Consider the following 12,242-nt stretch of genomic DNA (forward strand, 5'->3'; position numbering starts at 1 on the left):
GCCATGGCGAAAAAGACTGTGACATTTGATTTCTATTGTCTGACTTGTAATTTTTGTATACAATACACGGGCGGTCGGGCGCGCGCTCACTTGATTCGACATAAAACCTGGAAGTTTCAAGTGCACCCCATGTCCCTCCCTGCTATTGAAGAGTGTGTATGGTTATCATGTATTGCGTGCGACCACGTCTGTATCGGAGTGCTGCCCCGCTGGAGCTTAATTGAGTCGCGTTATAGGAGGGATGTTATTGGAATATCTATGTAAATGATTTGCGATTGTCGGATGTGATAATTAATATGTACATTATAACATATTTAAAAAAAAATACAGGGGGAACCTGATTTCGTGGGGGTGCTGTCTATGGAAAATAATACACGCAGCACCCCCAGGATAATTTCTGGGGGTGCTTCAGCACCCCCAGCACCCCCGCTTCCCAGGCGCCCTTCCCTTATAACGGTCATTTATAATCGGATATCACGCTGAATGTAGTATGTCGGCCTATTATAATATCCCAAATTGCTGAAAAAACATTTTAGGTAAACTGTAATGAGATCACAACACGTAGTAAAAAAAGTAGATCCACTTAAACTGAATTCTTTTTCCATCGCTCACATTTATACCGATACAGGATGTGCTGGCAGGAGACAGAATTATTCGGCAAATATATTGAGCAAAGTGGTCGAGGTACTTAAACGGATTTTCCTCGCTCGTAGTCAAAATTCATCGTAGTCAAAATTCATCTGGACAGCTGTTTGGCTGGATATTATATATAAAAAGGGAACAATAAAGTATATCATTACAAATGTATACGTCTATTACATCACAAAGTCTCCCCTCTCTCTCTCTCTCTCTCTCTCTCTCTCTCTCTTTAACTGGTCATGATTTTAATATTAGTACATCGCAAGAGCAACTCTACAATGTTTGTCACAATAATATTGTCGTTACCTATAATCATGAAAATATCATTATGATTATCCAAATAACTTTGAAGCTTATAACAATTTTCAAGGCACTTAGTTCACATCTGAATGATGTTTTATGGTTTACTATCATTCCAGTTATGAATTTCTATTTTTTCTACAATTCAGAACTCTTGATAGATCGCAATTCGACTTTGATACCGCGAAAGGTGTTCAGGTAAGCATAGGTGTATTAAGTGGTTGGATAATATTTGTGTAACTTGCTTGTTGCTATATAACTGTAACATTATCAGGGGCGGATCTAGCTTTCACAAATAGAAGGGGGGATATTTGTGATTATTAAAAAAAGCTTAATCATTTGGTTTTCCTCCTTAATGAAATAAAACAACGTTTGCTTCTCATATATTCATTACTTTCCCAGGGGGAATCGGTACTTAGAAAAGAAAATCCGTGACATTGATATGCAAAGCATAAAATTGTCCCTTCTAAATGTCATACTTTATTTACTAAGTTGCCGATTCGAAATTTAAATGGCCTCACCTATCTCAATTTTAAAACAGCCAGAAATTTGTGGTTACTTTGAAATGTTCACCAATATAATTATTCACTTTTTTAGCTGATTTGAAAATCGGACATTCAAAGCACCGTTTGAAATCACAAAGAGGATAAAAATCCCACTTAACAAATAATTATAGCGTGAAGCATGAGTAAATAAAAAATATGTTATGAATATTAAATATTTAAGCATTTTTTTAACAGAAAGTAATAACAAGTCGAATGCATTTGGCTGTCTGGCATGCATTTTGCGATATTGTAACAGTGCTGACTTTGAAAACAGCTGTTGAAAAATTATTCACAAAAGAAAGCTTTCGTATGATAATAAATTAATATTTCCATTGACCCAACATGATCTTTGACCAAAATCATGTGACCTAAGACGTGTTCAAAACATACTTGATAACCCTTATATATATGTTTAATGTGTAGATCCATAGTTGTTCAAAGTTATGATGCCAATCATAAAATACCCCCAACACGGCCTAAGCTTATTGACCCTAAATTACCTTTGGTCTTAATCATGTGACCTGAAACATACACATGATTTTAATGGATGGATGGTTACTCTTATGTTCAAGTTTCATGAACTAGATCCATAAACTTTTAAAGTTATGACAATTCCACAAATATCGCCAATATTATCAAAGTACGTTTACCCTAAATGACATTTGACCTTGGTAATGTGACCTTAAACTCGCACAGGAAGTTCAGGGATACTCAATTGCTCTATTTCATTAAAGCAAGAGTGTATAGTCTCTCGCTTCTAGGCAGGCTATACCAAAACGGAAATTTATTTTGAACGCTTACTGGTTGCATTAGTATTGCATTTGTTGCACTAAAGCGCGTATACAAAAACCGGGACAGATTTGAAAAGTCCCCCCCAAAAAAAAAAAATAATAATAATAAAAAATAAAAAAATGTTTCCAATTATAATGTCTATATTTTGATGTTAATATGTGCTCTAGGGTCTTATCATTCGAATGCCATTAACAAAATTTAGTTTTGTTCATGCTTGAGGGAACACGGAATGTTTTTGTCTGGGATTAAAAAGAAGGCTTGCGTCAAATGGCATATAATGATAACAATGACCAGACATCTTCCTAATCAGCTGACTTTCTCTTAACCTTTTCATTATCTGTGCCATAATTTTAGAATTATGCTGTCATTTTAATTTACATATTTATTTATTTACTTTACTTATTATTTCTTTCACTTAAACCTCTTTTACCTTTTAATTTTCCTTCATGAGTAAGAAAATAAGACTTTTTGTTAATCCAAGCAAGGAGATTTGCGTTATTAATTGGAAAAATCGGCTGCACCAGTCATTTACGTTCATTTGGCAAGAATATATAACAGCTCAATTGAATCTGGTTGTATACCAAATGAATGGAAAGAAGCCAAAGTTACTGCCTTACACAAAGGTGGAGACACGCACGACCCTAACAATTTTAGGCCAATATCAGTCTTACCTATAGTCATGAAAGTGTTCGAAAGGGTAATCCATACACAGTTCCACGATTTCTGTACTGAAAATAACATACTAGTAAAGGAGCAGTCTGGCTTTCGGAAGCATCATTCGACCCACACTGTGCTTACCTATGTTACGGATCGCCTGTACAAAGAGATGGATCGTGGTCGACTGACTGGTGTAGTTTTCCTGAATCTCAGGAAAGCATTTGATTTCGTCGACCACGATCTATTACTCGATAAACTTTAATAATAATAATAATCCGCTTTTACATAGCGCTTAATCAATCGGAACGACGTGTCTGAGCGCTTTACAGATATATTATTACCCCGATCGTCGGATTCAATCAGTCATTCCCGCACACAATGTGTGCACATCCTCCATTCCCTACCATAAACTTTCTGTTCATGGTATTTAAGGAAAGGAACTTGAGTGGTTCAGTTCATACCTGAAAGGCAGAACTCAACGAACATGTGTAAAATGGGTATAATCTGAAATTATAGAAGTGAGTAGTGGGGTTCCCCAAGGGTCTATCTTGGGGCCACTCTTATTCTCAATCATGGTAAACGATATTACCAAGGTTGTAGATAAGTGTGAAATCGTGTTGTACGCAGATGATGCAGCTCTTATATATAGTGGTACACATACTCAAGAAATTGAATCTGTCATGAATGAAGATCTACACAAAGTGAATCGTTGGTTAATGCATAATCATTTGGTACTCAATTTAACAAAAACCCAGTACATGCTTTTTGGAACCCAACAAAGACTCAAGAATTGTGATCTAAACATCGTCATTGAACAACATAGAATTGAAAGAGTGTCTAATTTTAAATATCTCGGAGTACATTTTGATGAACAACTCACGTGGCGAAGTCATATAAACGATACCAGTAAAAAAGTTGCGTCTAGACTTGCACTTTTTGCTAGATTACGGAAGTACATGAGAGTTTCAAGTGCTAAACTATTGGCAAATTCATTAGTTTTACCGCATCTCGAATACTGTTGCAACGCCTGGACCAACTGTAACCAAAACTTAAAGGACACTTTGATAAAACAGCACAAACGAATGGTTCGACTGGTCTTGCAGGTAGACTTTATTACACCTACTGCCATGGGCGGAAATCCCAGGGGGACGTGTCCCCCCCCCCCCTACTCAAAATAGTAGGGGGACACAATATCAAATGTCCCCCCTACTATTTCTGGTCTTTTATGATGGTAAGAAATACATCATTCTAAATCGAAATAAAAACATGTAGTATTTTCGGACGAGATTACCTTACTTTGGCGATGATAACCTTTTTTTTTGCTTGTCAAATTTTCCCGCCCCTTGTTCCCATAGGCGGATCCAGGGGGCCGAGGGACCCGCCATCTCCCCCCTCTTGGCGGAGCGAAAAAAGAAAAAAGAGAAAGAAAGAAGGAAAAAGGAGGGAAAAGAGAAGAAAAAAGAAGAGAAGGACGACAATGCATAAAATAAGATGAGGGGAAGTCTTGGAAAATAAAAAGAATCTTTCGTGCCACTATATAAAATTTTCGCTTGCTCTTCGCGCTCGCATTGCCTCTAAGGTGATTTACATATCTTGTTCAAGATATGGAGTTCTAATATCAAGTTTGGAAGTCAACATACAAAACATATTTCACCTCGGAAATCGAACTTTCATTATTTTGTGCAATTTAAAAAATGGTTTTTAAAAAGTGCTCTGTAGAAATGTCAGATATATGGTCTGAATGTTAACATTTGCTGGTTGTGCTGCGCGCTCGCAAATTTTGGTTTATCAGGTACCAATTATTTTCGTGTATTCCATAAAGTTTTCAAAATATCCCTTTTTAGGTCTGATTGTCAAGACGTATCGGGTAGCGCGCTGCACGCTCGCATTTTGATTGGCGAGTTATATAAATGTTTCAATATTAATTATACAACAAATTACTTAAAATCTCCTTTTTCACAGTTATTGTTTCGTCTACAGGATAGTTTTCCCATTTCGTCAATTAAAAAAAAATGAATACAGTACCAGTCACAGGTCTTTGAATCACTATTGCCTGTTTCGGCCGGAGAGCAATGGATTTGGTCCACTGATTCTATTGTTCTCTGGCTGAGGCAGGTAGTGCTGAGTCTGGGAATTTGTGACTGGTAGTGTATTTTATCTTTAAACAATTTGGTATTAGTGATAATTCTGATTTTAAATGTTATTGAATTCACTCATTGCTGTACAGAACCGAAGTTACTCTTTTATCTATTATGTATATATTGTTTTTTTATGTTAACAGGATCAGGCTGAAAAACAGTCATTCTGAGCCTGTTATCCTGTATAAAGATATTTTAATAAATAATAAATAATTTTTTATGACAGTTAATAAAATAATTTAGCTCGCGATTTGCGCTCGTATTGATGGTTAAAAAAAAATTAATTGATGCATCCTATTTATAATCACAAAAAATGAAATGTTCAATTTTAATGCCATGATATCATCAGATTTCGCGCCCTCATTAGGCATTAAATGAAACCAAAACCCAAGAAGAGAAGCAATCTTATTGGAAAGAGTAAAACGAGAGGAACAATTTTAAAAAAGTTTCATCAAAATCGGCTATGAAATAGGCAAGTTATGGACGATCAAAAAGTCTTGTTGTACTTACTATGGGCATCCTCAAATTGACAAACGTGCTTCAAAATGGCTGATTTTGTGGACAACTCTCCATTTGTTTTGTACACATATTTTCAGATTTTCCCCCTTTATTTTACATATTTCACATTATCTCCGCCTGACCTTGACATATATGGTGTGGATTATATTTTCCCATGACATATGTTGTGCTCAGAAGGAGGAAAGATGCAATTTGAAAGATAAAGGGGGAAAATCTGAAAATATGTGTACAAAACAAATGGAGAGTTGTCCACAAAATCAGCCATTTTGAAGCACGTTTGCCAATTTGAGGATGCCCATAGAAAGTACAACAAGAGTTTTCAAACTCCCATAACTTGCTTATTTCAAAACCGATTTTAATGAAGCTTTTTTTGGAATTGTTCCTCTCATTTTACTCTTTCCAATAATATTACTTCTCTTCTTGGGTTTTGGTTTCCTTTAATAAATATATCAATTTAATAATTAAATTGTCCCTTTTGTTTCATATCGCGCTTAGCAAGAGGAATAGGAAGATAGTCATCATTTTCATATGATGACATGTCGTAAAGATGTCCCGGTCCTAAAATACCTAGATTCTAGGTCTAAATATGAAACACGCTCGCGCATGTTTATTCAGATACTCAACTTGTTCTCTAATTTAAATAAATTCTCCAGTTTCAGGTCACAATATCAAAAAATTTCTGCTCGCGCTTTGTGCTCGCATTATTAATATAGGAAGACCCATATTACTCATCCTTTTGATGATTTACAAAACATGAACAGAGTGGCCCATTTTTAGGTCTAAATCTCGATTTTTTTTTCTGCTTGCGTTTCGTGCTCGCATCAATCGTTGACTTATACAGCTATCCTGTTCACGATTACAAAAACTGATTAAAATGTTCCATTCTTTCTTTAGAAAGTTCAAAAAATTTTGCACTCGCATTTTTTTGATAGCTGAAATATGTAACGCCGTCATGGCTAAGTGCACGCAGTACTTAAAGGAAACCAAAACCCAAGAAGAGAAGTAATATTATTGGAAAGAGTAAAATGAGAGGGTCAATTCAAAAAAAGTTTCATAAAAATCGGTTATGAAATAAGCAAGTTATGGGAGTTTGAAAACTCTTGTTGTACTTTCTATGGGCATCCTCAAATTGGCAAACGTGCTTCAAAATGGCTGATTTTGTGGACAACTCTCCATTTGTTTTGTACACAAATTTTCAGATTTTCCTCATTATCTTTCAATTGCATCTTTCCTCCTTCTGAGCACAACATATGTCATGGAAAAATATAATCCACACCATATATGTCAAGGTCAGGCGGAGATAATGTGAAATATGTAAAATAAAGGGGGGAAATCTGAAAATATGTGTACAAAACAAATGGAGAGTTGTCCACAAAATCAGCCATTTTGAAGCACGTTTGCCAATTTGAGGATGCCCATAGTAAGTACAACAAGACTTTTTGATCGTCCATAACCTGCCTATTTCATAGCCAATTTTGATGAAACTTTTTTTAAAATTGTTCCTCTCATTTTACTCTTTCCAAAAAAGATTGCTTCTCTTCTTGGGTTTTGGTTTCCTTTAACAACTACCTTTTCAAAAGGTACTAGTTCAAAACATATATAAAAAATTTCTGCTCGCGCTTTGCGCTTGCATTATTAATAGTCATCCTTTTCAGGATTTACAAAACATGAATAAAGTGTCTCGTTCAGTGAATATTATAGGACTAAATCTCGAAATTTTCCGCTTGCGCTTCGCGCTCGCATTAATTGTTTACTTATACTTATATACCTATTCTGTTTGAGTTACAAAAAGTGCTTAAGATTTCCATTCTTTAGGAGAAACTGTAAAAAAAAATCAGTTCGCACTCGCATTATTTGATTGTTAAATGCTACTTTAACAGGTATCTTTTCCATGAGTTCAATTCTGCTCGCGCTTTGCGAACATGGTAATTATTAAGTTGGATACACATCTTTTTCAGGATAACAAACATTGCCCAGAGTCAGTTTAATTTTTAGGAAAAAATACATTAAATTTCAAAAAAAAATTGCTCGCGCTTCGCTCTCGCATCATATAAATAAGGATTATGATATTATATATTAATTTATAAGAATAAAGGTAAGAAGTGACTAATGAGGACTACCCCTTCAAATAAACAAACAAAAATCCTCATCGAGCTGCCGATCGGGGGAAATATGGCTGAAAAAAAATTGAGATCGGCGAAGGCTGGATCCGCCCCTGTGTTTCCCCTACTTTTTGGAAGAGATTTCCGCCCCTGCCTACTGCAGTAGTGTTTGGAAGATTAAATTGGGTACCACTTGAAGAACGATGGCGATTTCAAATGTGTTTCAACTATGTTTAATTCTATGCAGGGCGAAGCCCCAGGTTACCTCTTAGAATTGTTCCCGAGATTTAGTTCTGTCCATTCCCATCATACAAGAAATGCATTGAACCGTGGAATCTTGGTTCCACGGGCACGCACCAAAGCTGGTAAAAGAGCCTTCTCCCATCACGGTGCGTGCCTGCGGAGCCAACTTCCTAATGAAGTTAAAAAATCCACGTCGAAATCTTCCTTTACATCGTCATACTGGAGGTATAGATACCCCCATTTTAATATATAAGCAAGAATTATATTTTCAGACTATACTATTATTTCATTATAGTGTAAATGGTGATGTGCCTTCTTCTCCCGCTTTAGCTCTCTCCTGTGTTCTTTTTTAACCTCAACTCATCCATACTTTCTATCTTTCGTTCCCCTATTACTTTTTACTTGTAGCTTTGGGTTAAATTATTGTTCTCAATTTCACACACAATTTTTTGTTATTAGATTTATACTTAAAATTTCCATCTGCTTATGTTCAGGATTTGTATTTTTCATTTGTATTGTATATATGCTTGTATTTTTTTTATCATGTTATACAGGGCCCCAGGTACAACAGTATTTGACTACTGATGGGGTTACCCTGTATAAATAATACCAAATAAATAAATAAATAAAAAAAACTTGTAATTATTCAAATCGTTTTAAGACATGAAATCCATTTTTCAATCAAGAGGTTATCGATTCCTTGACCAAATTCAATTATATGCTCGACAGGACAAACGGGAAGGAATTAATTTATTTCAATGGCATTGGTGTATTAGGTCATTTTTTAAGGAGCTAGATATGGTAGATCGGAAAAAAACGTATTAAAAAGTTGTGAGCGAACAAAGCGAGCACGCAAATATTCCCACTTTTTCATTACAATATCAAATGTTGTGGTAGATTTTAAACATAATATTCAAAAATAATATCATATTTTACATTTTATCTTTCTTTTTATTTTTACCACTTTTGTCTTGGTCATGATTTTTTTTCATGAAGGGGGGGGGGGGGCGGGAGAGGGGTATCATTCCCGAGCCTCCGCTCATCTGTATGGCACTGTTTAAAAGGCACAATAATCTTTGTCGAACACAATGAAAGGATCTGAAAAAAAATACACTAAGAGTGTTTTGCTTTTATGCAGGAATATCTTTTTAGCTCGCGCTTCGCTCTTGCATTATTCGATGCATTCTATTTAGTTATAAGTAACTAAACGCAGTCCTAATTAGGAACCTTTTCTTGTCAGTATATTTCAGCTCGCGCTTTGCGCTCGTCATAACCATTTAGTTAGATGCACATCTTTTTAATTATTGTAAAAACAACTCAACATGTTTTATTTTCATTTTTTATTGAAATTTTCCAAGAATTTGAGCATGCAATTCACGCTCGCAACACCTCCCATGGATGCCCTTTTAGCATTAATTGACCCACCTCCCCCCCCCCCAAAAAAAAAGAAGAGTTTTACAACATCAGCTTTTAATTTTTTTCCAAACCGCTCACTCGTTACACTTTCTCGCGAAAAATAAAGTCTAAATATATCTTACCATAATCAGAAATCACTTCAAAAAGGCTTTGCTCTACTTTCCTTTTCTTTGCTCCGCCGCCCTTCTTTTTTGCCTTCTTTTTGCCGCTTTTTTGGCCTTAACCACAAACGGTGAGGACCTATAGCTGACTTCAAAAAGGATATTCTAAGCACAGAATGAAACAACGAAGAGGATGAAGATCTCACTAAACAAATCATTCGAGCGTGAAGCGCAAGTATTAAAGAAAAACAATGTCATGAATATTGAATGTCTAAACATAATTTGTAAGAGTAAACAGGATATCATATTTATTCATTAGTAATACAAAAAAGGTATATGAAATTAATTTGAATACTCATTGTATTGATTCAAGCAATTTTGCGCCGTGAATTTTTTTTTTCATTTTGGGGCACTTAGGATTCAAATTTAGATCTGGCTCCCAGATTCGGTATTTTTCTTATGTTTATTGACAAAAAGTATTTAGAAATTCTATATTAGAAGACAACTTATAGGCCTATAGATCAAATACTGAGATTTTAATTTAATCCAATGATTGAGAAACCCTTTTAAAAGACAAGACAAGATTACGCAGGGATTTTATGCATCCTTTTTTTTTTTGTATTAAAGTTTGATGTAAAATGGGTAAATTTGTCGATCAAACAATTTTTTAATCTTTAATACTTCACACCACAACCGTTTTGGTGCAAATGCATTAAAAAGATATGGCAATAAAATGGAATAATGACATGTCATTTGGGGATGGGAAGTTTACCCAAACTAAACACTTCCATTTTTTAATCTATTTTATAAAAAAATGTATATACAGTGTATTACTTGGTTTTTCTTTTTCAAATTAGCGTATATTTTCAAGCGTCTAAATAATAAATAAAATAAATCACGTTTAATTCTAGGATATCGTTTTTTTTTCTAAAATAACTATATAGTTTCTTTTAACGAAATGCATGAAAGGTGTGAAGAAAAGTCAGAACCCAGAATTAGTTCATGTATCATTTATTTGCGCTGTAATTCTTATCCAGCTTTTCTATTCTATTTTCCTTCAGATAACCAAATGCCATCTGTCTTCTGAGATGACTGCTAGAATGTGGTCTTGTCTGAGACCCCTCACCTCACTGAACCATCTCACCATTTCAGACTCATCGCTCAGTTTCTCTCTATCACCTCCTGACCTACCGTCCGTCACAAAGCTACTAGCTAATAAACTGACGTCACAATGCTACCAAGGGTTGATCTCGTCATTACCTGGGTTGCGAGATATTGATGTCCAAAATGCAGCTACAGATGACTTTGTTGAATTTGTCGAGTCTTCAACACGTTTGACATCATTGCAACGACTTCAGATAAAGTGAGTGTCTATGTTCTTAACTCATTATTTGCCGAGGATCTTCATTTTTACCATGCCCAGATGCAATCCCCCTCCCGATTATGTGTTCAAAGCGCTCTTATATTAATTCGATACTGTCAAGCGCCCCGCCCTGAATTCCCTTATAACGGTCGTTTATAATCGGATATCACACTGAATATAATATGTTGACCTATTATAACATCCCAAACTGATGAAAAAAAAAACGTTTAAGTCAACTGTAATGAGACCCCAATATGTAGTAGGTTACACGTAGTATAATATGTATAAAGTATTTCAAATTAAACCTAATTCCGTTTTTCATCGCTCGCATTTATAACGATACAGGATGTGCAGACTGGAGGCAAAATATATTCGGCAAACATGTTAAGCAAAGTGGTTGAGGTACTTTTAAGAATTTTCCTCGCTCATAGTTAAAATTCACCTGGACAGCTGGTTATTTGAAAATTATTAATTGAAATAGGAGCCATAAGGTATATTAATGCAAAGTTATACGTCTATTACATCACAAAGTCCTTCTTACCCGCTCAGCCCTTTCTCGTACATCAAGATACGGAATTATATTATAGTTCAAAATGTATTTTGAGTTTTTCAATATAGCCCAGATTTGTAGAGGTATTTATTCCGTCATTGTAATGAACGAGATGGTCGAATGTATAAATTTAATTTGTACCAGCGTAAGCTGTATCCGATGACAGCACATACGTATATGTGGAAAGTAAAAACCTGAGACTATGTTGGTTGTTCGGAGAGTTACAAAGTCAAGTGCCAAAAAGAGTCATATTCCGTTTTTGCCGGTAGCCTGACAAATTTATGATAATAATAATAATACTTGTATCTAAGAAACGCTATTTACGATTGTACCATAGCGCTTTACAAGAATTTGCATTGAATACAATAATAAGACAACATAATCATAAACCATACAAACAAAATAAAGCATGCATTAAAGAAATATGACTTCAGGTATTCTTAAACGTAGGGGTATTGGCAATTTCACGAATAATTTTTGTATGTTATTCCAAATATTGATCGTTTGTAATAATGATCTTTCTTAAGGTATAGTGACCTCATAATGTGGATATTCTTTTTTTTTTACCTTCTCGCTTTACTCGGTTGTAACATAAAATACCATTGTTCATAATAGCAAGTTGGATAAAATTAGCAATTAGGTAATTACGATCCTTTGAGAATTTTAATGGAGAAAATCGGGGGATATTCCCTTATCTCCTTATACATGTAGTAAAGCGGATAAGCTCCAAAAAACACAACAATTGTACAAATTTTGACTAAAGCATGAAACTTTCACAAATATTAGTATATATGCCGTAGAAATTATTTTAAAGATGGGAGGTGAATTTATAAATGCCATTTTCGGCCGTTGCCATGGCAATGAAATACTTTCTCCA

The 12,242-nt window shown here is 35.0% G+C and overlaps 1 protein-coding gene across 3 annotated transcripts in view; it reads left to right on the forward strand.

Moving 5' to 3' along the window:
• LOC129263010 (uncharacterized) overlaps positions 1-12,242 on the forward strand; it is a 67,842-nt gene that overhangs the window by 13,213 nt on the left and 42,387 nt on the right. For all 3 annotated transcript variants that reach the window (XM_064100783.1, XM_064100782.1, XM_064100784.1), the window contains 2 exons: positions 1,089-1,137; positions 10,514-10,815. In XM_064100783.1, coding sequence (XP_063956853.1) covers positions 1,089-1,137; positions 10,514-10,815 — 351 coding nt within the window. The remainder of the gene's footprint in view (positions 1-1,088; positions 1,138-10,513; positions 10,816-12,242) is intronic.

This window comes from Lytechinus pictus, chromosome 6 (genome assembly GCF_037042905.1).
Source record: "Lytechinus pictus isolate F3 Inbred chromosome 6, Lp3.0, whole genome shotgun sequence".
NCBI classification, from domain to species: domain Eukaryota; kingdom Metazoa; phylum Echinodermata; class Echinoidea; order Temnopleuroida; family Toxopneustidae; genus Lytechinus; species Lytechinus pictus.